Genomic DNA, 25,888 nt, shown 5'->3' with positions numbered 1-25,888 from the left:
TTTCACATATTGAAACAATGCCTTACTTTGCCGGAATGAATGCTAGCCTTAACACGAATGGCTTCTATAAGACCACCAGTAAAAGGAGAGGACTTTGATTATATTCTCTTCCAACTCTTTACGTCTCAGGTAAATGGAGAATGAAGCATGATAATGACATAACGGCTGGGGAACTAAGACCTTAGTTCTCTGGTCACGTTGGAATTCATTAGGTGTGATTAGAGAAGTACCTTCTTTGCATTTTGCTAACTGAAAATGTTTATAATGCAGTCTTTAATGAAATATTCTCTATGTTTTGGACTATAGTGGCGTCCGTTTTTTCTTCTTTATCTTTTTTTTTAGCGAGGGGGGCATGGGGGCTTGTATAACCCCCAGAATCTTTTAATCCAACCGGATCTTGAAAATAACTTTTTGGCGTGTTTTCACTGGAAAACGAAAAAAGACAAATTTGCCCCCCTATATATTAAAAAATAAATCCCCCCTGAATTTTCATAAACTGATAAAATTGACACCACGTGGTTATTAATAGTGATATTTTTTAAGACTGGCAAAAAAAACATTCAATTAGCAACAACACATATATACAGCACAAATTAAATATCCCCCCCCGTCGTGGAAAAATAAAATTCCTGAATTAATGTCTTTCCGTTTTGGACAGCGACTTCCTTACCTTCGTCACCAATTTCTCCCTTCATAGACAATCCAGGTAGACCAGGCATGCCCGAAAGACCATCAGGTCCTGGTAGGCCAGGAGAACCAGGGAAGCCCATAAATCCCGGTAATCCGGGAAGGCCAGCTTCACCTGGGTCACCTTCGGGTCCTGCAAAAGAACATACAATTAAAGCAGTGTCACAACTTTTTGAGCATAGAAGAATAATTTTCAAGGATCCGAATAGAAAATAGCAAAAGCTTACCAACACGCAAACGCTGAAGGGAATAACGCAATGAGGGGATTTTAAAGGTAGTGAATTATACAAGAAAACTCAGTGAATATTCCAGCCATATGTCTAATACCCATTCTCAAGAAAATAAACAATAGAATAAAGGCAAAACTCAGCTTGAGACAAAAACAAGAGATTGTATCCTAAAAGCATTATTAAAACAGTCTTAACATTATGGCATAAGCAGGTTGTTTTAGAATTCAGCCAGGACAGAGTCCCTTGGTTGTTACATAAGAAAGTCATTTAAGTTGAAGGCAATTTTTGTTATGTATATTAACGGTAACCTGGCTCATTTGAATGCATCAAGGTGGTGATTGCGGCATTTAAAGCATTTCCTTAGAATTCTTTTGATCCACAATTTGATAAAGAAATTATTCTAATAGCCAAAACTCAGCTTCTGGGGAAATATGGCTGGTAGAAATGACTAACAAACAAAAAAAATATATGGATGTTCTGCTGTTGGATATGTGGAATCGAATTTGAAATCATGTACCCATGCAGATTTATAATCAAACAGTTTGTACTAACAAAATGTAAGTACGAATCAACAATTTATGCATATCATTATACAATAATTTAGCAATTTATACAATTATTATACATATTTTTGATGCCAATAGATACATCAAAAGAATTGATTTTTTATGCTGATTCCAAATATATAAAATTCATGAAAGCGTAATGTTATCTGTCAAAAACTACAAGCCTGAGAAAATTTTCCTTTTTTTTTTGAAAAATAGGGAAAACACCCTCGAAAACTCTAGCGATTTTAATGAAAATCCCAAAGTCAGGTTCAGGATATCAGAGAACCCCATTGTAGAGTTTTCAAATTCCTATGTATAAGAATGTAGAAATTATTATTTTTTGCTGGAAGAAAGATCACGGGTGCATGTTTATTGTTTGTTTTTTGTTCTGTTTTTTTTTTTTCCAAGGGTGATTGCATCGAGTTAATTGTCCTACGAGTTAACCAGGACAGGACTCATGAAAACAGAAATCAAAAGTTCTAGTGTCCGTTTCAAGTGACTAAAAAGATTTGAGAGCAGTTAGCGCCTTCAAATGCCCCTTTTCTCCCCAAACACATCTGCTAAAGGTTATGAGACAGCCATTTGATTCAGTACGCTTGAAATGTTTGATAATTATGCCTTTGGGGATGACATAGCCCCATTTCTCTGGGGAAAGGGATACCAGTTACGCACTTTGCGAATTGTTCATATATCATTTATTATGGGAATCATACGGAAATTTTGGGGTGGCTTTAAGCGGAGGGGGGGGTATTTTCCACATGGAAAATTATCCATAGGGCAGAAGTTTTCAGGAAAATCTTAAAGGGAAAATTTTAAATGTGGGGGGGGAGGGAGGGTGTTTCCTGGCTTGATTTGATAAACGGTTAAAGATTGAATAAAAAAAGTTTTATTCTACTCAAAGTGAGAAGCTGTTCTTACTTTCACAGCCTAGCTCTCTATACTTTCTGTGCTTTCTCTCAAGAGCTGTGATTAAAATCACAGTCCTCGCTCTATAGGCTAAAATCTTAAAGTGCTTTAACGATACTTCTCATTCAAATCCAACGATTATTGAAAATTAGAACCAAAGCTCAATCTAAACAATGTAAGGAAATAATTCGAACGTTTACTTTCTTAACGATAAGTTGCCTTTACATAAGCAAGCCCAAGGCATACTATTAACATAGCTCCACAAATTTTATTGACTAATCGATAGAGTCACAAGTATCTTAAGGAAACATCAGTATTTTAAGAATATCTGTTTGCTGGAGATTCCTAAAAAAATGCACTTATATGAGTCGAACCAGAACTTCAGTTCCAGAAAACAAGAAGACAAATTTTGCTTGAACTTGAGGAAGGTCTTCTGGCTTCAGCAAATGTATGTTTGTAACCACGAATTAAAATCACTTTTTATCCCATTTCGTCGAAAGAGAATGGGACTGGATTCTCTTGCTTCCAACCTCAGGCTATACTTACGCATATATAATTAACCTTGTCTATCAGAGGAAATAGAAGACGTTAATGCCACAATTGTTGATGATGTACTTTGTTTTATTTACTGTAAAAGCTAATTTTTCAAGAAACATAGGACGTTTCAAGGCTGGTATAAGGAAAAAAGAAACACAAAAGAAGCAAACAATACGCACCGATTGGTCCCTGTGACCCCTGTGGACCTGGCATAGGGTCTAAGGAGAGAGAAGGGTCATAAACTCCTGGTATACCAGGTCGGCCCTGATCTCCCGGATACCCACGCAGACCTGCTTCACCTGGCTCCCCCTGAAAAAGACAAGTAGTTTTAACTCATAAAGTGGTGATGTTAGCAGAAAAAATTCTGAAAATGTATTTTGTATCATTTTGATTGAGATATATCATTAACGAGTTGATTCTTTGGGAATTTACAATAATTCACATTAGACATTACTGGTTATTTTACGCCTAGAGTCAAATAACCTTATTAGTGATATGCAATATGGATTCCGCCAGAAACACTCAACACTTGGCTGCCTGAATACCCAGCAGTAGAAGCGGGTTGAACTTGTGACCCAAGGTTATGATGTTGAGGGGCTATCTTCTGAATTCCACAAAAGTTTCCGACAGAGTCTGGTATTAGAGTATGCTGAAAAAACTCCAAACACATTGAATTTATAGTATTTTGCTTGAGATTCTTGAAGTTTTCTAGGAAAGCGCACTCTTCGTGTAGTTTTCAGTGGATTTACTTCCAGTGAGTGTCTAGTAAATGTCAGGGTTCCTTGGCCTTAAGACCCATATTTTTTCTGGTGCATATCAATAACATAAAGGCTAACCTCATGAACATTCTACACTGTTTTGTTGGCGAAGCCACGGTCCATGGTGCTGTCGATAAACATGATACAAACCTTCCTTTGCCTAGAATCAAATCTCCTAAAGGTATAAAAGTGGTATGACACCCGGCTGATTATGTTCAATGCTTCCAAGACTAAGGAGAAACTAAACATTTGACTGAAGGTCTCGTGTTGATATCCAGTCTTTATTCTCGAGGATTAAGCTATCAAGAGAGTTGCCAAACTTCGTCTTTTGTGGATCAATATCTTGTCAGACATCTCTTGGGGGCACATTTCGATCTGCTCCAATCCTCCAGCACGGAAAAACTAAAAGCTGAAGTGAAGATAGTCTTACTGTCAAATCACAATGCGTGATAAAGTGTCAAATCATCGCTTTTATATCTAAAGGTCGTAACTAACAATTTATGAATCTTTAGGTGAGACATTTCTTTTTATTGATCAAAGAAAGAAATTTTCTGTAAAATTACGGCATGGAAACTGAACTTTTGGCTCTATTCTAACATATAATCAGTAAGATGCAGACAGTGTTTAGTACATAAAGTCTGAAGAGAGTACATAATTCATTCGGTACATGAAGTACATGAGAGAGACTTTGAGTTGTGGGTATTTAAGCATGTTTAAAGACACTCGGTAATCAGACATTCAACTCCATTCAATGCTCTGTTCTGATCATAAGACCATGTAATACAAAAAAAAAAAAAAACAGAGAGAAAAACAATAAAAGTAAATAAACAACAAGCAGAGAAAAATACGACACATAAATGATCTAAATGTTGTCGGGAGACTCGTATACTTTTTGTCAAATAGACTGCAGTAGGCGTATATTAAAGGCACATAATACCACAGCTAGCTCCTTATCTGACGTAAGTGGTCATTAACACTGTGAACCACGATGAGCTAGATGGGCCTGGCTAAATATTTGTAAATAAAAACCCCAATAATAATAGCCGATCATTGCTATCTTCTAAGTAGTAAATTCAAATTCTGCTATTTAGCACAATAGCTTGTTTTTAGAAACAGTTTCGGGTTATTTTCAATTATTGCATGTTTTTAATTATTTGTAAACATTTATTGTTGTCTAATATTTATATAAGATATCTAAAATTACTTTCATGAAATTTGTCAATTGGAAGATGATTGTTGTGATTCGATAAGAAAATCTATATAAAATAAAAATGTACTATCCGTCTGTCCGTCTGTCTGTCACTAAGTATGACGTCAATACATAAAAAAAACTAACTAGAAATTTTTTTTTAAAGGATTAAAAACTATCATCTCTAAAAAAACTGAAAAAAAACTGAAAGAAAACTAAAAAAAGGAAAAAAAACAAAAAAAACTAAAAAGAAAACAACTAAAAAAGAAAAAAATAAAAGAAAAGAAGAAACTAAAAAAGGAAAAACTAAAAAAGAAAAAAAACAAAAAAAAGAAAAAAACTAAAAATAAGGAAAAACTAAAAAAAGGAAAAACTAAAAAAGAAAAACTAAAAAAAGAAAAGTAAAAAAGAGACAAAAAGACAAAACTAAAGAAAAAGAAAAAAACAAAAAAAAAGAAAAAGACTAAAAGAGAAAAAAATAGAAAAAAATAAAAAAAGGCAAAAACTAAAAAGAAAAAAGAAAAGACTAAAAATAAACTATAAAAATGTTATGTATCCACAAGTTTTACGCAATTAAAAATTAGCACCTTGTATATGTGTTGCTTTAAGGGGGGGGGCTTAGGCTTGCGGCTCAGAGAGAAATTATCAAAAGAAAGCGTGTCGATGTATTGCAAGAGCAACGCGAAACCTGGCTTGCGGCTGAAAGAGAAAGTAAAAAAGAATGCGTGTCGAGGAATTATTAGAGTATATGACAGTGATGATCCCGAATTCCCAGAGATAGATGATCCCAAAAAGCTGAAACAATTTCCCATACGCGATCAAGAACAAGTCGCTCTAAAGGGAAATATCCCCAGGACCAGAGGGAGTTTCTGCTGAACTTTTTAACATCGGATTGGATGACGCTACGAATTTTAATTATACCGTTGTGTCTACCCTGTGGGAAATCAGCAACATACCCTAAACCCTGTTTGCAAAGGCCACTCTGTGCTGTCCCTATATACAATTCGGATAAAAAAAAAAGAATTCAGAAACTATGGTCCAACTTGCCAACGAGCCACCAGTCAATGTTCAGACGGAATTTTTACTCCAAAGAACACAAGCAATTACTGCTTTCGTCATTTGAGAATATTAGGCCAGCTCTCACCCCAACAAATCCAGATTTGATCCGACATTTGCCATTCGACAACTCGTGAAAGAATACATTAATTTCAACAATGAACTCTATCAGCTATTTATACTAATTCAACAGGCACTCGATTTGATACAGCACGAAAGACCCTTTCACTATGGAGTCCCAAATAAAATAGGTAAAATTTTTAAAAGTCTGAGGGATCAGTTCCGAGATCAAGTATTATCCTCTGATAGACTGTCCGGGGTTGCATCTTATCACCATGCCTCTTCAACTTTTTTTCTAAATGTCGGTCTGTCACTGATGCCGTCGGCATATGACGTTAAAATACGAAGGCTACTGATGGACAATCTCGCCTACACTGACGGTATGAAGGAGCTATCCAATTCTTCGCAGGAACTGTAGGCAAAGATGATAAATTCTGCAACACCTCCAAGCAGTTTGGGATGGAGATTCAATGCCACTAAGACCAAAGTTATGGTGAATACAATGCAGGAACTAGATACCCACCTCCCAAACCCCCCACTATCACAATGGACAAAAGGTAGTTAAAAACGGTGGATAACTTCTTACACTTAGGTAGCCTATTCTCCTCTAACTACTGTCATAGTTCTGATACAAAATGAAGACTTGCACTTACTAGATTCAGGTTCCGAAGACTACCCATCTACTGAAAAAAGTATAATCTATCCAACAAACTCAGAGCGTATCTATACCATAGCCTACTCATTCCCATAATCATACATGGATGCAAAAGATAGACACTTAAAACCAATGACGAAAGAAAAAGTCTAGTATTCAAGATGACATGCCTTCATCATATTGCAAGAATCAGATAGACCGATGGGATCGTGAAGATGGAAGCAGCCCGAAGACTACAGTTCAATAAAGCCATTCTAAGCAGGATCAAAGAGCAAGAACTGCGCTAGTTCAGCCTCTTCAAGTGAATGGAGTCGACCTGTCTCCCGAAAATAGTCCTTCAAGGATCACTCCAGGGCCTCCGTCACCCAAGTAGGCCACAATAATTGTGGACAAAGAACGTCGACACTTTAAAGTGGCTCATTTACCAGGAGCCAAACCAAATAGAGGGATACACGGAGCCCTCACGCACGAGTTAGCAGTAATTGCAGGCCCAAATCCTTCCACGAGGAGGGTCGACCTCAGCAAGTAAGTTAGGATGATGCCAATATGCAGAAACAATAACTGACAGGATGGAGTACTTTTTATATAGATAACAATCTATAAACCTTTTCTACAAGTTTCAATTTGTAATTTTAAATCGACGATGACTTTTAGGAAGAAGCAGACTATGGTAAAGCTACTTGAATTTTGAACAAAAACAGGTAAAGTTATAAAAACAGAAGTTGACATTTAACAAAACAAAAATTGACACGTAAAGAGAAATTATCCTAAGATAAATATACAATATACTTTGCTTCTATTGAATTTTACTGGAATATTTGATTTTGCACCTAACCTTTTTCTAAGAAATGACACGTAAAATAAAGCATTTATGCAACAGGCTATCCTTAATGTAGCCGGTATTTCTGAAATACACGTGGTAGAAAAATGGAGAAATCAATATTTTAATGATATCGAACAAATATTAGCTGATTTTGTTCTTGCTCGTAAGGTTACTTTCTTTGTTGAATTCCTATTTAATGTGGAGTTTATTTCAATATAATTTATTTTCTTGTGTTTCAAAGTTTTAAAATCTTTGAGTAATGATCAGCGTCTTCAGAGAGACAAAGACGTTTGTAATACTACAAACAAAACAAGATAAAATTCTTAGTTCAAAGGATCTATTCTCTTGTCTTTTTTATGTGGTTTCAACGTCTGAAAATTTAACAAAACCGAATAGCTTACCTTCACGCCATCTATGCCAGGAAGCCCACCGTAACCAGGTGCACCTTTCTGTCCCTTCACTTGACCAGGTGCACCAACAGGTCCTGTTCGGCCTTGCTTACCGCGTGGACCATCAGCACCCTGTTCACCTTTATTTCCTCGATTACCCCTGTAACCATCTTGGCCCTAAAATAATCGTTGAAATATTTCACTGGTTTCGTTATTGGAAAAGACTTAGGTCTACGTTGTCAAAAAAAAAGGCCAGGCAAGACGATTGGAATAAATCTAATTAAGTAGTGGGGCGGGGTATAGAACTTTTACCTGGAAAGAAGTCGAATGAAAGGAGTCGTTTTAGATCGAAACGATCTAAAACGAAACTTTTCAATTCAAATTACTCATATATCATCTTAATCAACACTGCAGGATAAGCTGCAAACCTCTGGAGAGTGAAAATGAGGTCATCAGGCTTCAAATAGGTTTGCTGCTGCTTCCAAGATAGAAATCAACAAGTAAAAATAATCTCTGATTTCGAGCGTTTTACTGACACAACAAAAAACTGGTTAATAGATCAGGCTAAATTTATAGTATCAAATATATATAATTTTTACTCACAACAACTCCATTCAATCCATGAAGTCCTCTCTGGCCTTTATTTCCTTTGTCTCCTGCTGGCCCCTTTTCACCAGGTGATCCACTGACTTCTGTCCCAATTATAACGGGCTCCGGTCTACTTAATGCTCTTCCCCTCGGACCAGCGTCACCTGGTTCTCCCTTAGGTCCTGCAGGTCCTATTTGCATATCTCCAGGCTCACCAGCCTCTCCAGCATCTCCACTTGGTCCAGGGAAGCCCTGTAAAGGGAAAGAAACATTAATTTTGCTCAAATAAAGACGAAACATTCTATTTCTTAAGCCCATTGTCCGTTTTTCAGGCAAGTTTAATTTAAGAATCAACGGTGCTTGGACCTATACCCTGGCATAAAAGTCTCAGTATTTCAGCTCGGTGCTTCTCCTCAGTTTCATAAGAGACAAAAAGAAATTCAAAATAAATGTTACACCGGTGATATCCCCTTCAACAGAAATAGAATCCTATGTACGACCACAAATATAAGTAGTAATATAAAAGAAATTTTTTCAAATACAAGTGAAGAGCAGCATTAAAACTAAAAACGAAGAGAAAGTGTTTCATATATGAGGGGGACGGCTGCCTCCATGCAAGCCCCCAAATCCTTGCAATAAAATTCATAAAATTCAACAGTCCTTGTGTTTGAGCAGCTCCCCTCACATACAGAGCAATTTCTTTTCGTTTTAATGTTTATTATTACTATTTACTTTCATTTAGAAAAAATAATTTTTTTTTTTTTTGTTTTTGCTGGTTTACAAAGAGTAAGGGCTGCCAAGAGGGCTATCCCTACCGCTCCCTCAAACCCGACTCTCTAATTCAAAATTTAACTTATGCATAAAAATGCTTCGAAAAAGAGTTCATAAATTGCTTTCCGAAATGGAGTGCTATCCAAAGAAAACTATCGTCTTCGCAATTTGAGGGGATCTATTGGTCCTTCGGGTCTCTCATATATATATATATATATATATATATATATATATATATATATATATATATATATATATATATATATATATATATATATATATATATATATACATATATATATATATATATATTGTATATATATAAACAACGTAGAAATAAGAAACGCACAAATATATACAAGTGCAAAAGCAAATGAAAACTAATATCGCAAAGCATCACACAGTTCCTTACCAGTAAAACTCATTTAAAACTTTTCTAGTATTTTCTGAATAACCATATACGGATCAGGTATGTTATATTGGTTGTTAATAGCTGCGTTACGCTTCCAAGGAGACAAACGCAAAATGAATTCACAAAAACAGTAGTAACAAATACATTCATTCTTATCTGATAAAAGAACTTAAAAAGGAGAGAGCGGCAACACATGTGGTGTAACCATCACCGAAAATAGCTCCACCCGAATCAGTCGACTATATGAAGCTTACGAAGATACAAATCATACCGTAACATTTTCAGACTTTACAGGTAAAATTATATAAAGACGTATCGACTTAACGTTACAACCCACAGATAGACCAAGACACACTATACTTGAAGAAGAGTTTATTATTTTGTCAGTAAGTTTTACTTTTGGGGCAAGAACACTTAATTTACGATTAAAGACAATAAACTGTGTTTTAGTCTCGTTGAAAGACAGACCGTTTTTCTCATATGAGCTTTTCAACATCACAAAACTATCTTCAAAACGGGAAAAAGGATGACTTTAATACAAAAGAAAATCGTCACCATAGTTCAATGAAGACAGATCACCACCAACATACATAAAGCTCGGTTTAACCACATGCTGAGCCTCAGCTACACTGTTACTGAAAAGAGAGGGCGTAGAGATAGCTCCTTAACGAATCCTTTTCCGAACTGGTATAATAGTAGAAGAAGTTTTTATCCCACTCAGTAGACTAATCTTAATCTCCACTGCTGCAAGTTTCAAATACGAATTAGGGAACGAAGAGACAACTGACTTGTCAAGACCGCGGTTATATGCGCTCAACAGCAGTTGACTAGAAAAACTGGAGTCGAATGCTTAACTTACAGCTAAACCTGCAATAACAATAGATTCATCATTTCGATCGCATTCCAGAAAGATATTATGTATAAAAGATAGCTCCCCCTTTTTAACCCAACTGTTTGCTGGGTTTGTAGCAAACTCGGTTTATGCCATCAATAACAAGTATCTCAAAAATGTTCACACAGAACCGAAGCAACAGATAGCAATTGGCCTATGCGAACTGCACTGCAATGGGTCTTTTCCCTTTTTGATAAGTTGAGTGATGATATCGATACCGAAAAATTGGGCAAGAAGCCACACGATAATATCATTTGGTACATTAAAGTTAAGTGCTGAAGCCGCATTGGACTCTTATTCACCAGACGCAAGCCACAAATAAAATCAACTCCCTTTGAGGATTGTTTTTACTTTGCTAATAGCATCACAGACACTGAAGAAGGTTACTTTCCGGACTTAGAGTTGGCTCTGAGAGCCTTTTGCCTAGTTCATTTTCAAAAGCCTGTTCGAGCTGGAGATCAGGTGCACAAAACTTGGAAGTGTAGTAGTCAGACCACCCTTTCTCCAAAGGGATTACACGGGGACGGACGGAATACTCCACATGTCTGTTATTTTTCACAAATAGCCAAACCAGGGAAGGGTCGATTTTGATTTGAGTACTACTTCCTTCTATAATTAGAGCATGGTGCTGAGAAAAACATTTTGCAAATTTGCATTTCGTGTAGAGTCCGATTTTATTCGCTGCACCCGCCTGAGGACTGCCACTGTCACACCAAAACTGAAATCAAAACTGCAAACGACGGCAGGCTTCACTAATCTTGGGGTTTTCGTTCTACCTTGGTATTTCTTTTCCAATCAGAATTTTTCTAGTAGGTATAGCCACCGTTTCCGCCACTTAGTCAGCAATAGGTTATAAGGCACTTTAATTTTTGACAATATGTCAGAATTACTAAATGGTAAGTAGGGATATCCATTTTTTCCCACTTTTGTTTCTAAGCCCAGCGGTTAAGATTCATAAGTGGAATACTAAAATCGCTTGAACCAACACGAAATTAGTTGAGGCTTTCAAGGTACAAACGCACAGCTATCCCTTTGAATCCCTTTACCGGCACTTTTTTTAAGCTATTGGAAATTTGGCAGAGTTTCCTCAAGACGTAGGTATTACTGATTATTGATCTATTATGCACACCTTGTTGTTACGTAATACTATAGGAGATTTTTTTTTCTCCGGGGATTCTTTTTTCAAGATGTTTTCCCCTCAGGGTCACTAGTCTAGTGGAGAACCCTCCAGATGTAAAAAGAAATTGATCATAGTACCCCTTACTCCAATGTTTTACTTACGTACATGACATAGGTTTTTTCGTGGGTGTTAAACGAGACTATTTTTGCAAAGCCCTAGCAGCCAGTTCTAACGTTGCATTAGCAACCAACAAGTATTATTGATTATTGATCTATCATGAACAACTGGTTGTTACATAATATTTAATTGAGGATGACATAATTTCACGTGTCAATGACACGTGTTTTGATAGAACTTACGGGCCACTAGTCCATCGGGGAACCCCCGAATGTGAATGAGGATGACCTATTAAGCACGCGGTTGGTGTTACGTAATATTTTAGGGGATGTCTCTTATTACTCCAAGACGTATTTATCTTCGAAATGCTTTCCTTAAGATATTTTTTTCTTCGTGATGTTTTTTTCTTCAAGATAGTTTTTTCCTTCCAGATGTATTTTTTCTTTAAGATATTTTCTTCGAGATTTTTTTCAAGATTTTTTCAATATGTTTCACCCCTCAGGGCATTCCTCAAGCAGCTTAATCACGACGTGTTTTGTTCAGGGAATCTTTATAATCCGTCCTCATAGGTTTTTGTTCGGTATAGGAATTGAACTTAAGACCAGATATTTCCAATGGAATGAAGGCTTATTCAACTGAACCATCAAGCAACTGTTGATATTACATTATTGAAAATAGATTCTATGCAATAGGCTTCTTGATCTTAATGACAATTTCCCCCTTTCTCCGTAAGCTATGGATCGGGTTTATTTTACTTCCGGGAAACAATTCCTACTTGAAAGGAAAAATCAATTACTGGATATAGATTTAGATGATATTATTGTTTTAAATTTTACGCAGATGTGGGTTTTATATCATAGTTATGTAAATTAAAATGAGAGTGACAGTTAGATATAGATGCTTTGGAAATTCAAGAGAACCATGGAAACGTACTCTGATTATTCGTGAGACCTGATAACGATTATTTTTTAAAGTGATAGCGTAAGAAGAGCATTTAATTCGTAATTTGTATTTTATTACAAACGTAAGACCTATTTCGAATTTTCTCTGGGAATGCCCAATTAAAGGAAATGATGAAACCATTGGATGAAATAACAAGAAATGAATTACCATCCATTGACTATGACTATTCTTGGCACGTAGCACTTCCTGCACCTTCCAGTGTGTTTAAAGCAAGAATCTTTTTTTTGTCACAAGGATCCATATTTTAAGACAATAAAACTCATTTTGAAGCATGCATTTGATTATTTTCATTTTATTTCGATCAAAACCAGAGTTTGAAACGTTGATTCGCATATTTTCTTCGATTTTCGAACATCAACACAGTTCATGCCACCGTGGCACCGAGATTTCTTTTACTTTCAATATGTTTCCGCTCAGGGCTTTTTTCAAGACACCGAGCCTAATCTAACCAGTGGTTCCCTAGCTACCAGTTCCGACCGGCACCCTAGCAACCAACAAGTATTATTGATTATTGATCTATTATGACACCTGATTGCTATGTAATAGTCAATTGTTTACTTATGCAAAGCCCTAGCAACCACATCCAAGCAGGCCCTAGCAACAAGCAGGTGTTATTGACTATAATAAAGAAATTAAATACAAAAAATAATTTAATAAAAAAACATTGCAAAAGCTTCGAACTTACGTCATCACCAATATCACCACCCATGCCACGTGAACCTTCCTCTCCGGAAAATCCTTTGAAGCCTGGAAGACCTTCAAAACCACGATCCCCTCTTTCACCTTTTATCCCAATAGAATTAATACCTCCATCTCCAGGATCCCCTTGGATTCCATCAAGACCAGGAAAGCCAGGAAGTCCACGACCACCAGACATTCCAGGAAGGCCTTGCAGTCCTAGAATACAAACGATGTTAGAAATTTCTACCAGATATATCTATGTTTTGAATCAAAAAAACATATTAAGCAAAGTAAGCAGAGATGAATTTAAAAAAAAGTAAGCACAAACAGTTGAATTAAACATAGGCTGTCTCAAAAGTAATGATACATGAAGTAAGTAACTGTGGAATCAACCAAAGTCAATGCAATAGCGTTGACTAAGGAAAGAGCAATGAGTTTCCTATGGATCCAGTTCTTTCTTTTCCATGGCCTCATCATATGGGGTGGATAACCAAACAAAGTTGGAAGAAGACTCATTCAATCATAAGTTCTGACATTCAGTGCTCTTTTTCTACAAGAAATCTATTAGAGAAAAAACAAAAGCTATTTGTCAACTCTGATGAGTACCACAAGGCATTGAACCAACTTCAAAATAGGAAATTCGTAATGATGAAAAAAGCAGCGTCACAAAAAAACAAAGATACGCCTCCGGGATAGTAAAACTACTATCCCTTACACAAGAACCACCAATGGCCTATCCCGATGTACTATTGGAGGTGTTGACCCTTCGTATCTCTTCAATGACTCCAGCAACACACATATCCTACCATTCCTATAGCACAAAGAGCGTTATCTCTGCTTCTGGTGATAAGAAAATTTCCAGGAAACAACGCATGCCAGGTTTTATTTCTCCTAATATTCCTACAACATACATAGAGTTATCGCATCTTCCGGTGATAAGAACATTCTTGGAAATATCACATTTAATGCTAAAATATTTGATATAAGAAATGGGAGTTGGCCCAAGTTATTATCAATAGTCAAATTGAGTTTAATCAAGCATCCTCTCTAAAAGGAATTTTGTCAAGGACTGTAGTATACAGGAGGTTCGTAGTTTATGAATTTTGTTGCATAATCAGTGAATAGGGACTATTTTTCATTTAGTCTTGTTTTATCGCAAGACATTTACATTCCCTTTAGTTCCCTAATTGTCTGTATATATTTGTATATCATATATAATAATTAGTTTTAAAAACACTTTTCCCTACTAGCCATTCTTGGGCTACTGAATTCAATCCGTGAATGTTTTTCGAACCTGGCCCTTCAGGGGACGGTAAAGAGCAATATCAAAATTAAAAAGCGCATTAACACTGCCTCTGGGTGGTTTAAGAGCCTAGCCTTTGAGGCAAATCCTATTTAATTTTTGATTCTGAACATTTTTTGGGGACTTAGAACTTTTTTCCAATTCTATTTTAGAATTATTTTAGGACATAGATCTTTAAATGTCACTGCAACTACTTATAACGAAAAAATCCGGTTGATATTTTTTTTGTACATGAAATGATAGTAAATTTGTGTATGGTCTATTAAAATCTTATGAAGCATTTCAACAGTACCTTTAACCACAGGAGTGTTCTATGAAATATTCATCTAGTGAAATTGTTTGCAAAACACATACGCATTTGACAGTTATTCTTACATAATCTTTGGCGAATACATTTTTTTATTTATTCCATGCGGGTGCCCCCGTGGTACTTTTTGCACACAAACTACCACATAGATACATAGACACACAGACGAAAACAGAACGCAGGCACACAGACACACACAAAAAATAGACACACAGGTACACAGACACACATGCTTACAGAAACATAGGTATTCAGACTCATAGGCTTATAGACTCCTAGGCTTATAGACATGCAAACAGACATACAGAGACAGAAACATAAAGACAATGATTTGGATCAATATGTGAAAACAGTGAGATAACCATGTTATTATTATTTTACTTTTGAAAATAAAATGTTATGAAATAAAAAAAGTTGGTGATATGATTGAACTTTTTCGGATTTTTAGAACGGACAGACAAAGATAAAGACACAGACAGGCACGCACACACACTGGTACACAGACACCGAGGTTACACAGCCACAGAAGCACATACACATACATAGACAAAGGCACAAAGACACACATACACACACTTACACAATAGTTGCTGACTGAGCAAAAAATAATAGTAAAAGCACTTTTCAAGTATAGAGATCTCGACTAGTTGTTAAATTCTGAGGTTTTAGTTACAAACTGTGCATAAGAAAACTTATTAAAACATTTCAGATACAACAAACTCAGGTACTTCGTGATTCCTGAGTCTTATAATTGCTGACTGCATATCCAACAAAATTAATAAACAGGTAGTTGGTAAATTCCTTGTAGTTGGTATAATAAAAGCATGTCCAACTAGAACAAACTCAACTAGTCGATAGATTCGAAGTATTTTAATTGCTGACTGCGTATCAAAAATTATAATAAAAGCATTTCCGACTACATTAAGCTCAGGTAGTAGGTAAATTCAGAGTATTTTGGTTGCGACTAAGCATAAAAAATTTAATATAATCAATTTTGATCACAACACACTGAGGTAGTTGGTAAAATTAGATGTGTTTTAGTTGCTTAGTGTTCAGTTCCAAGTAGTTTAATTGCTTAGTGTTTAGTTGCATCAAAAATTTAATAAGAGCACTTTTGAGTACAAACTCGGTTTCTTTAAAAAAAATTAAATTTGAATAAAAACCAACATTAAAATATTTTTTAATTCTCAACCATTCATTGAAAAAGAGCAGGAATGGTGAAAACATTTCGAGGGGAGATGGGCAGCAGTCTCATGGTCATTTAGAATCGGTAGTAATAGATGCTCTTTTGAGTGCAATAGAGATCATCCCAAGCCGTCACGATTTGACTCAGGAGGCTTGCCCGCAAGCATACTGGACTCAAACGAACCTAGCCTAAGATCAGTTAACATAGTGTGACCTATGAAAAATCAAATGTGCTGCCATTCAGAGCTGTAGTGGAACAAATGACCACTCTTCGGGTAGTTAAAAATTGCAGCTATGTCCGTAAATGAATAAATGCCCGTAGTAGAGATATGACCGAACTAAATATTTTTCGATGCTACTGAAATTCACTTCATATTATCAAATGTTGTTAGTGGGAAATTTTTTCTTTATCAAGAATATATGAATGAGTTTTAGTTTGTTTTTTTTTTTAGCAAGAACCAACGGTAACGTTTTTGTACTTTTATAATTCTTCGGATATTTACCGATCGATCAAAACCATAGTGCTTTTATTTTTTTTTATACTCAGTCAACAAGTATAAAATTCGAAATTTACCTAACTATCTGAGTTTGTTGTACTCAAAAGTGTTTTTTATAAAATTTTCATACTCAGTAACCAAATCACCAACAAGCTGAGTTTGTTGTGCTTAAAAGTATTTTTTATACAGAGTCGGTAACTAAAACTCTCAGAATTTACCAACTACCTAAGTTTATTGTACTTAAAGGCATTCAGTAACTAAAGAACTCTTCGGGCAACTGAGCCTTTTGTAGTCAAAAGTGTTCTTATTAGATTTTTGATAGTCATCCAGAGGGACGGATCTAGATCAAAATCTTGGGGGGTGGGGGGAGTGACAAGAGCGCCAATGAGCAAAATCTTGAGAGACGAACAGGACAAAGGTGCCAATAACTAACCAAATTGACAAATTTATTCTAAGAAAAAGTGATAAGGAAAAAGAACAGGGAAAGAGGCCACCAGAAAAAAATCTTGGGGCCCAATGGGACAAAAGTGTCAATAATTGACCAAATTGACAAATATATTCTAAAAAAGGAGTAAAAAGGAAAATCAACAGGGAAAGAGGCCACCAGAAGAAAGCTTGGGGGCCTGGATCTGTCAGTGCTCGGCCAGCAATTAAAAAAAACCTGGAATTAATCAACTATCCCAGTTCATTGTAGTCAGAAGTGCTTTAGTCAGAAACTCTGCTGGCAAATAAGACACTAGGAATTTACCGAGTGGCTGAGTTTGTTGTGTGCAATAGTGCTATTATTTCATTCAGATACTAAGTCACCAATTAAAAGACTCGGAATTTACCATGTAACTGAGTTTTCTGTACTCAAAATTCCTTTTATTAAATTTTTTACATGCAGTCAGCAGCTAAAGAGACATGGAATTTACCAACTATCTGAGTTCGTTGTACTCAAAAGTGCTTTTATTAATTTTTTTCTATTCAGTAAGCAACTATAACATTTGGAATTTGCAAAGTAACTGAGCTCGTTGTACTCAAAAGTGCCTCTTTCTATACTCAGTTATTAATTATAACACTTGGAATCTATCAACTAGCTGACTTTGCTGTACCCAAATATGCTTTTATTAAATTTTTGATGAAAAATTCTGTTCATCCATCTTCGAGCATTAAAAACAAGTAAGTTTAATTTTTTAATCAATAACCCAGCTCTTATGAGAATCTAAGAGAAAATGAATATGGTAAAAAGTATTTATTGAAAATATAATAACAAAAAGTATTCTTATAAGTTCCATCAGTAACGAGATTTAGCATAAATTGATAAATGAGAGTTCTCTTTGAACGATGATGAATTCTTGTATACCTTATTTCTTTTATACGAATCTTCTCTGTCATTCCTCAAGGAATGTGAAGAAACCCTGCAGGGAAACCTTGAATTTCTTGATATTTTATTTTGCTCTTCGTGATTCCTTTCTTTTATACAATACCTCCTTTCCCGAGACCATTGCTGTGATTTTGAGCTTTCATGGGGCAGTAAGGTCACCCTTTATTCTGCTATTTTCTTACTTGACAAATCCAAAACTGAGTTTCTCTCCATTCTAAATGTATTCATTTTATTCAATATTTTCTCCTCATCTATTACGGATTCACCTTATCTATTCTAATCCTAACATGTTCTAAATTGGTTGTATTAGACAGGCTCATAAGAATTGGCGAAATCATAATAACAACCTTTAGAGATGATACGATCACAGTAAAAAGATATTTATATTTTAGTATTTTCATCCATGATAACTTAGTTTGAGCCTGGCAGTGCAATGGCTTCTGGTAACAAGTCTAAAAAATAAAGACAGATTAAGCTTAAAGAGCTTTATTGCTTACAGTTCATTATTACAAATCCGTAAAATGGGGTCCTATGATATACCATACTAATTTACTGTGTTGGATGTACATATCGAGATGAGGTATGTCCCTCGGTATCCACTATGTGTAGAACATCAATTTATTTTACTCAGAAGTACTTTTATTAAATTTTTTTATACTCAATCAGCAACTAAAACACTCAGAATTTGTACACTCTCAGAGTTTGTTGTACTTAAAAGTGCTTTTAGTAAACTTGTTATGCTCAGTCAGCAACTCAAACACTCAGAATTTACCAAATAGTTGAGTTTGTTATAAAGTGCTTTTATTATTTTTTTTTTACGTAGTCGGTTGTCGTATGGATTATTAGATTATTATATAGCTTTCACTGAGAGTGAAATTCACCATCCGGTTATGTTTTTGTTATGCATTGAGATAATTGTTTTCCGGAAATTATTGACATCAGTCCGATATGGTTGCTAGGCAGTTTTAATTCATTTTCCATAAAGGCTCCGACGGCAACCCCTTGTCATTTGGTCAGATGAAAAGAGTATTGTGTAATCATTTTGGCTTTGAGAAGTCTGGAGCAGTACGGATCTGGCTCGATCCCTACTACTCGGTCAGCAACTAAAACACTTGGAATTTTACCTACTACCTGAGTTTGTTATGATCAAAAGTGCTTATATTAAAATTTTTGACACCTAGTCAATAACTAAAACACCCCGAATTCACCAACTAGCTGAGTTTGTTGTAGTCGAACATGCTTTTATTAAATTTTTTGATTCTTTGTCAGCAACTAAAACATTCGGAATTTAGGAACTAGCTGAGTTTATTAATTTTTCTTTATTTGCAGTCAGCAACTAAAAGACTTGGAAATTGGCAAGTAGTTGAGTTTATTTTATCTAAAAGTATTCTTATTAAATTTTGGATGCCCAGTCAGTAACTAAATCACTCAGAATCTACCAGCTAGCTGAGTTTATTATACTTGAAAAGTACTTTTATTATTATTTTTTTTTCTCAGTCAGCAACTATTGTTTGTGTGTGTGTGTGTGTGTGTGTGTGTGTGTGTGTGTGTGTGTGTGTGTGTGTGTGTGTGTGTGTGTGTGTGTGTGTGTGTGTGTGTGTGTGTGTGTGTGTGTGTGTGTGTGTGTGTGTCTGTGTGCTTGTGTGCTTGTGTGCTTGTGTGCCTCTGTGTCTGTGTGCCTGTGTGTTTGTGTGCCTGTCTGTCTTTTTCTCTGTCTATCCGCTGTAATAAGTCCAAGAGTGCTCAATCATAACTCCAACTTCTTTTATTTCAAACATTTTATTTTCAAAAACACAATAATAATAACATGGTTATCTCACTATTTTCACATACTGATCCAAGTCTGTTTCTTTAATATATTTCACAGTTGCATCTAAAATATCTTGTAGTGTAAGTATATATGTAGTAATAAGGTAAACTTGTTCAAAGTTGTCCTTAATAAAACTGTAAAATTCACTGTATCGAAGAGGAAAAACCTGACTCGTGTGAGTATGAAGGTATAAAATATTCTAACCAAAATGCCGGAGGAGTCTATTCCTGGCTGAAATTTTCCTGAAATATAGATTAGATCTCTAATTCCTCTGTTTCTGTGTCTGTATTTTTGTTTGTAAGTCTGTAAGCCTATGAGTCTGTTTGCCCATATGTCTATATGCATAGGCGTCTGTGTGCCTGTGTGTCCGTTTTTTTGCCTGTGTGCATGTGTTCTGTTTTATGTCTATGTGACTATATATCTGTGTGTTAGTTTGTGTGTATAGAGTACCACGGGGGGAGCCGCATAAAAAAACTAAAAAATATATTTATCAAACATTAAGTAATAATAACCGTCAAATGCGTATGCATTGTGCAAACAGTTTCACTAGACAGTGATTTTATAGAAAAGATAGACGATTTCCTGACGCTCAATGTACTCTTTAAATGCTTGATAAGATTTTGATAAAACCATACACGATTTTACTATCAATTCACGTTCCAAAAAAAAGTTCAGCCGGATTATCTGTTATATGTATATACAATGCAATTTGAAGATCAAGTCCCAAAAATTCCAAGTTCCAAAAAAAACTTACAAATCCAAAAAAATTTTGTCCCAAAAAAAATTCTAGGTCGAAAAAAATTCTGAATTCAAAAATAAGTCAAAGTCCCAAAAATCTCAGTTCAAAAAAAATCCAAATATAGTTGTAAGTTCCAAAAAATGCTCAGAATAAAAAATAAACAAGATTCGCCTCAAGGACTAAGATCTTAAACCATCGAAGACAGTGTTTATGCGCTTTTTAGTTTTGATATTGCTCTTTGCCGTCCCATGAACTTCTTGGTTCGAAAATTTCCCATGGATTCAAGTCTATAGTTCAAGAACGAGCCCTCGTCAGAATTCCTTTTAGACATGGTTCTAGACTAAAATCAATTTAACTATTGATAATAACTTGGGTCAGTTCCCATTCTTTTATATCAAACATATTGGTATTCAAAACGATATTTCTAAAAATTTTCTTATCATCGAAAGCTATGGCAACGCTATGTGTACAGTAGGAATGGTAGAAGAAATAGAACCTGACATGCATTGTTTCCTGGAAATGTTCTGATCACTGGAAGCTAAGATAATTCTATGTTTATTGTAGGAATGGTAGGATATGTGTGTCGCAGGAGCCATTGAAGATATACGAGGGGTTAGCCACTCCAGTAGTATATCGGAATAGGGCTTCAGCAGTATTTGCGTAAGGGATACTATTAGCAAAGTCATTCAGATAGCGAAACGACTCTCATGTATCCAAAACGCAGCAAACACATATATCGCTGATGGTGTTTGATTTCCTGTAAGGTTTGTATCTCAATGTCTTGAATACTAATTACATATATGGGGCCAAAACTTCGACAAGAGGTCCTAAAAAAGAATTATATAGCCAAGTTTTTTCATATTTTCCAAATACCTTCCATGTTCACCCAGAGTTTGTTTGTACCTAATGACTTTTGAGCTAGCTGAATGCAAACAGAGGCCAATAATGCCATACAAGAGAAGAAATCAAAAATCAGTGAGAGTCGGTGTTTTAATTTCGTCAAAATCCTGGGGGGGGCAGAGTTGGAGCCAATTGATAAAAAAAAGTTTTTTCAGCTGAAAGTAAGGAGCAACATTAAAACTTAAAGCGAACAGAAATTATTACATATATGAGGGAGTTAAACCACTCACCAATTCCTCGCTCTTTACGCTAAAGTTTGAATTTTGTTCGTATTCTTTGAAAATGACCCCTGAATCACAAAGGCCGTCTAACTATAATAGATGGCTCTTCTGAAAGTACTAAAAAACTTTAGCGTAAAGAGCAAGGTATTGACGAGGGGGCGAACCCCTCATATAAGTTATTATTCCGGTTCGTTTTAAGTTTCAATGTTGCTCCTTACTGTCAGCTGGAAAAAACTTGTTTTTTATTTAATTTCTGATCGTTTTTATATAGTGCTGGAAAACAATGCATGTATTTTTGTATACAATATAAAAATGCATTGTATATGCATTGTACACAAATCCGTATATGTAAATACAAATATGTTTGTATACAAATGTATTGCATATATTGTAAATGTATTGTATAATGTATACTGGGGGCCAGTCATCCTGTACCTTCGCACCTCCCTCCTGCTTGCCTTCCCTAGATTTCTCCAGGTACCTATTAACAGCTGGGTCGACTCTGGATGAACTCAGAGAGTCACACTTCTGACCCCCGTTTTAAACCAAACAACCGGCCGCGCCAGGAATTCAAGCCGTGCTCCTCGGACAAAAGATTCCCAACCCAACGCGCCAACCACTTGGTTAGGACGGCTAAAAAATTTTAAAAATTAGTGAAAAATTATTCATTTGACTTGTTGATAGATAGTCTATCGTCCATCCTGTGTGGTTTTGAGTTACGAAGACAATATACAACACAAATGTATTTTTCAAAATCTAGGTGATGACAAAAAAATTTACTCGTAGGGGGCAGTTACCCCCTCCACCAAATGGCACCCCTAAAAAGATCAGTAATTGTACCTGTTGGTCTAGTGATGGTAGTCTCAACTAGTTATTGCGAGATCTCAGGTTCAACTCCCAAGCCAGAAGCGATTTTCATGGAAAATTCTATTTTCCATGAAAAATTCCTCCATGGAAAGATCCTCCCACGTAACCCCAGATGCCCCACCAGAAAAAATCCCCCCTGAAAATGTCTGTACACTTCCCAATAGCCAATACTATATGCAAACAATAAACAAAGTTCATAGCTTGCAGCCCTTCCCTCGGGGACTGTGGGGGATTAAATCGTCCTCAAAGACATAGTTATTAGAGTTTTTGATTATGCTTTATAAAATGGCTAGCTCAAAATTTTGATCCGATGACTTCGGGAAAAATGAGCGTGGGAGGGAGCCTAGTTGCCCTCCAATTTTCGGGGCACTTAAAGAGGGCACTAAAACTTTTAATTCCCAATCGAATGAGCCCTCTCACGACATTCTAGGACCACTGGGTCGATACGATCACCCCTGGTAAAAAAGACATAAAAAAACAAACAAATAAACGCGCATACGTGATCTTTCTTCTGGCAAAAAATACAAAATTCCATATTTTTGCGGATAGGAGATTGAAACCTCTACATTACGGTACTCTGATAACCTGAATCTGATGGCGTCATTTCCATTCAAATTCTATGACTTTTATGAGGTGTTTCCCCTCTTTTCGAAAAAAGGAAAATTTTCTCAGGCTCGTAACATAAAAATCTAATCCTTTTGTTGTATCTATTTCTACCAAAATTCCATTTTTTAGAATCTCGGTTACTATTGAGCCGGGTCGCTCCTTACTTAAAGTTTGTTACCATGAACCATTTGTAAGAGAATCAGAGGCAACGCTATAGTGTTGCCTATAGTAAAGGCCAAACAGCTCCAATGTTTTATTATCATTATTATTTTTTTTTATGTTTCCCAGAGTCCCTACATATGGAATTGATCGTCGTGTAAACTTCAAAGTGGCTTATTTAATTGGAAATTGAAAATTTTACTGCCCTTTTTAAGAGTCAAAGTAGGAGTTCACCCTTTTTAAGAGTTCACCAAATACATCCAATAGAAACTTTGAGGTTGCCATTTTGTTAAAAATAGTTCAGAGATCATGTAACAAAATCTCCAGGGTCGACACAAGGGCCCGGGGGCATGCGTTGTAAGTTATACCCTGGGGATAAATATGGTTCTTATAGAAGGGAAGCTCGTATAAACTTCAGCGAGGGCTCATTTGATTGGGAATTGAAAGTTCTAGTTCACATTTTTAGAGTCAAAAGAGATCAGCCCCCCCCCCCTCACGCCCTAGATGGCAACTAGCCCCCCCCTCACGCCCTTTTCCCCCAATTGCATCAGATAACAATTTTAAGACAGTAATTTTGTTAAAAATAGCCCATAGGTCAGATGATAAGACTCCGATGTCAACACAACCCTCCAGGGCCCGGGAACAGGCGTTGTTAGTTATGCCCTGGGGCCATATAAGGTTATTATGGAGGGGATGCTCGTATAAACTTCAGAGAGGGCTCATTTGACTGGAAATTGAAAGTTCTAGTTCAATTTTTGTAAGTAAAAAGTGATCGGAGGGCATCTAGCCCCCCCCCCGCCCTTTTTTCCCCAAATGTATCAGATGAGAATTTTGAAACAGACATTTTTGTTTAAAATAGTTCAAAGTTCAGATAAAAAAAAAACAGTGTCGACACAGTCCCCCAGGGCCCGTGTGCAGGCGTTGTAAGTTATGCCCTGGGGGTATATATGGTTATTATGGAAGGGATGCTTGTATAAACTTAGATAAGGCTCATTTGTTTGAAAAGTAAAAGTTCTAGTTCACTTTTTAAGAGTCGAAAGAGATCAGAGGGCAACCAGCCCCCCCACATCTTTTTCCCCAAATGCAGCAAATAAAAATTTTGAGATAGCCATTTTATTAAAAATAGTTAAAAGGTTAGACAACAAAAACTCCTTTATTATCATTATTATTACTTATTTTTTCCCAGATTCATCTCATATGGAATGGATCGTCGTATAAACTTCAAAGGGGCTCATTTAATTGGAAATCGAGAGTTCTAGTGCCCTTTTTAAGAGTCAAAAGTGATCAAAGGGTAAATAGCATCTCCCCACACCCTTTTCCTCTTAATGCATCACATAAAAATTTTCGATAGCCACTTTATTAAAAATAGTTCAAGGGTCAGATAAAAAAAATTCTTTGCCGACATAACAACCCAGGGCCCAGGAGCAGGCGTTGCAAGCTATGCCCTGGGGGTTTATGTGGTTCTTATGGAAGGGATGCTTGTATAAACGACAGCGAGGGCTAATTTTTTTTAAAAAAGTGAAAGTTCTAATTTACTTCTTAAGAGTCAAAAGAGATCGGAGGGGAACCAACCCTCCCCCTCCTCAATGCCTTTTTCCCCCAAATGCATCAATTCAAAATTTTGAGATTGCCATTTTGTTCAAAATAGCTCAAACATAAGATATTAAAACTTCGTGGCCAACAAAATCCCCCAGGACCCGTGGACAGACGTTGTTAGTTATGCCCTGGGGGCATATGTGGTTCTTATAGAAGGGATGGTCGTAAAAAACTTCAGAGAGGGCTCATTTGATCGAAAATTGAAAGTACTAGTTTACTTTTAAAGAGTTAAAAGAGATCGAAGGGCAATTTGCCCCCCCTCCCAACGGAGGAGTCTTCAGAGAGTAGGGGTTATGTACCTCTACTAAATGGTGTGTTCACTGCAAACAAGAGAATGGTTACTGCCGGTTTCTCTAACGGTAAAAGTATAAGGCCGACTTCGGATTGGGGGCTATACTAAAAGGAATTATATTACAGATATTATCTTTTGTGCTTATTACAATATTGAAAATAAAATGTAGATTACTGTGAAATCAGACCAGGATCTACAAATAGGCCCACTAGGCCCTGTTGCTTTCACCATTTCCGAAACTTTGGGGATTTCTCCGAAAATCTTGCCAAAACGGAGCGGCAAAAACGCTCGGGCCTAGAAGCGTCAAAGCTTAAAAACCGGCCCTAGGTGAAACAAAATCTTGAGCTGGTGAGCTTTCAGCCACTAATATTATTATATATACAATATTCAGTTTCATTTTATTAGTTTTTGCCAAAACTGTTAATCTGTTCGGGTATAAAAAATTATTTTTCAATAGGAAATTTGAAAAACTTGAATTTTGTAAATCAAAACCGAATAGAAACTAATTAAAGAAAATCTTTCAAAAAAAAGTTTTCTAATGAAAAGTAAAGATCATATTAAACCTATGATCAGAAGAATAGAAACCTACAACCTACAAGAATTCAAACTTAAAAGAGCCAGAAATTACTATTAAAAGATAAATGAAGCTGAAAACGAA

The 25,888-nt window shown here is 36.0% G+C and overlaps 1 protein-coding gene across 1 annotated transcript in view; it reads right to left on the bottom strand.

The window, feature by feature from the left end:
• Positions 1-25,888, bottom strand: part of LOC136037123 (collagen alpha-5(IV) chain-like) — a 151,832-nt gene that overhangs the window by 89,921 nt on the left and 36,023 nt on the right. Inside the window, exons 4-8 of the mRNA XM_065719608.1 lie at positions 13,387-13,598; positions 8,442-8,678; positions 7,851-8,015; positions 3,088-3,217; positions 671-820 (exon numbers count right to left, since the gene is read on the bottom strand). Of these exons, the coding sequence (XP_065575680.1) occupies positions 671-820; positions 3,088-3,217; positions 7,851-8,015; positions 8,442-8,678; positions 13,387-13,598 (894 nt within the window). The remainder of the gene's footprint in view (positions 1-670; positions 821-3,087; positions 3,218-7,850; positions 8,016-8,441; positions 8,679-13,386; positions 13,599-25,888) is intronic.

The sequence above is a fragment of the Artemia franciscana genome, chromosome 16 (genome assembly GCF_032884065.1).
Source record: "Artemia franciscana chromosome 16, ASM3288406v1, whole genome shotgun sequence".
Taxonomy (NCBI): domain Eukaryota; kingdom Metazoa; phylum Arthropoda; class Branchiopoda; order Anostraca; family Artemiidae; genus Artemia; species Artemia franciscana.
This window is presented reverse-complemented; position numbering and strand designations above follow the sequence as displayed.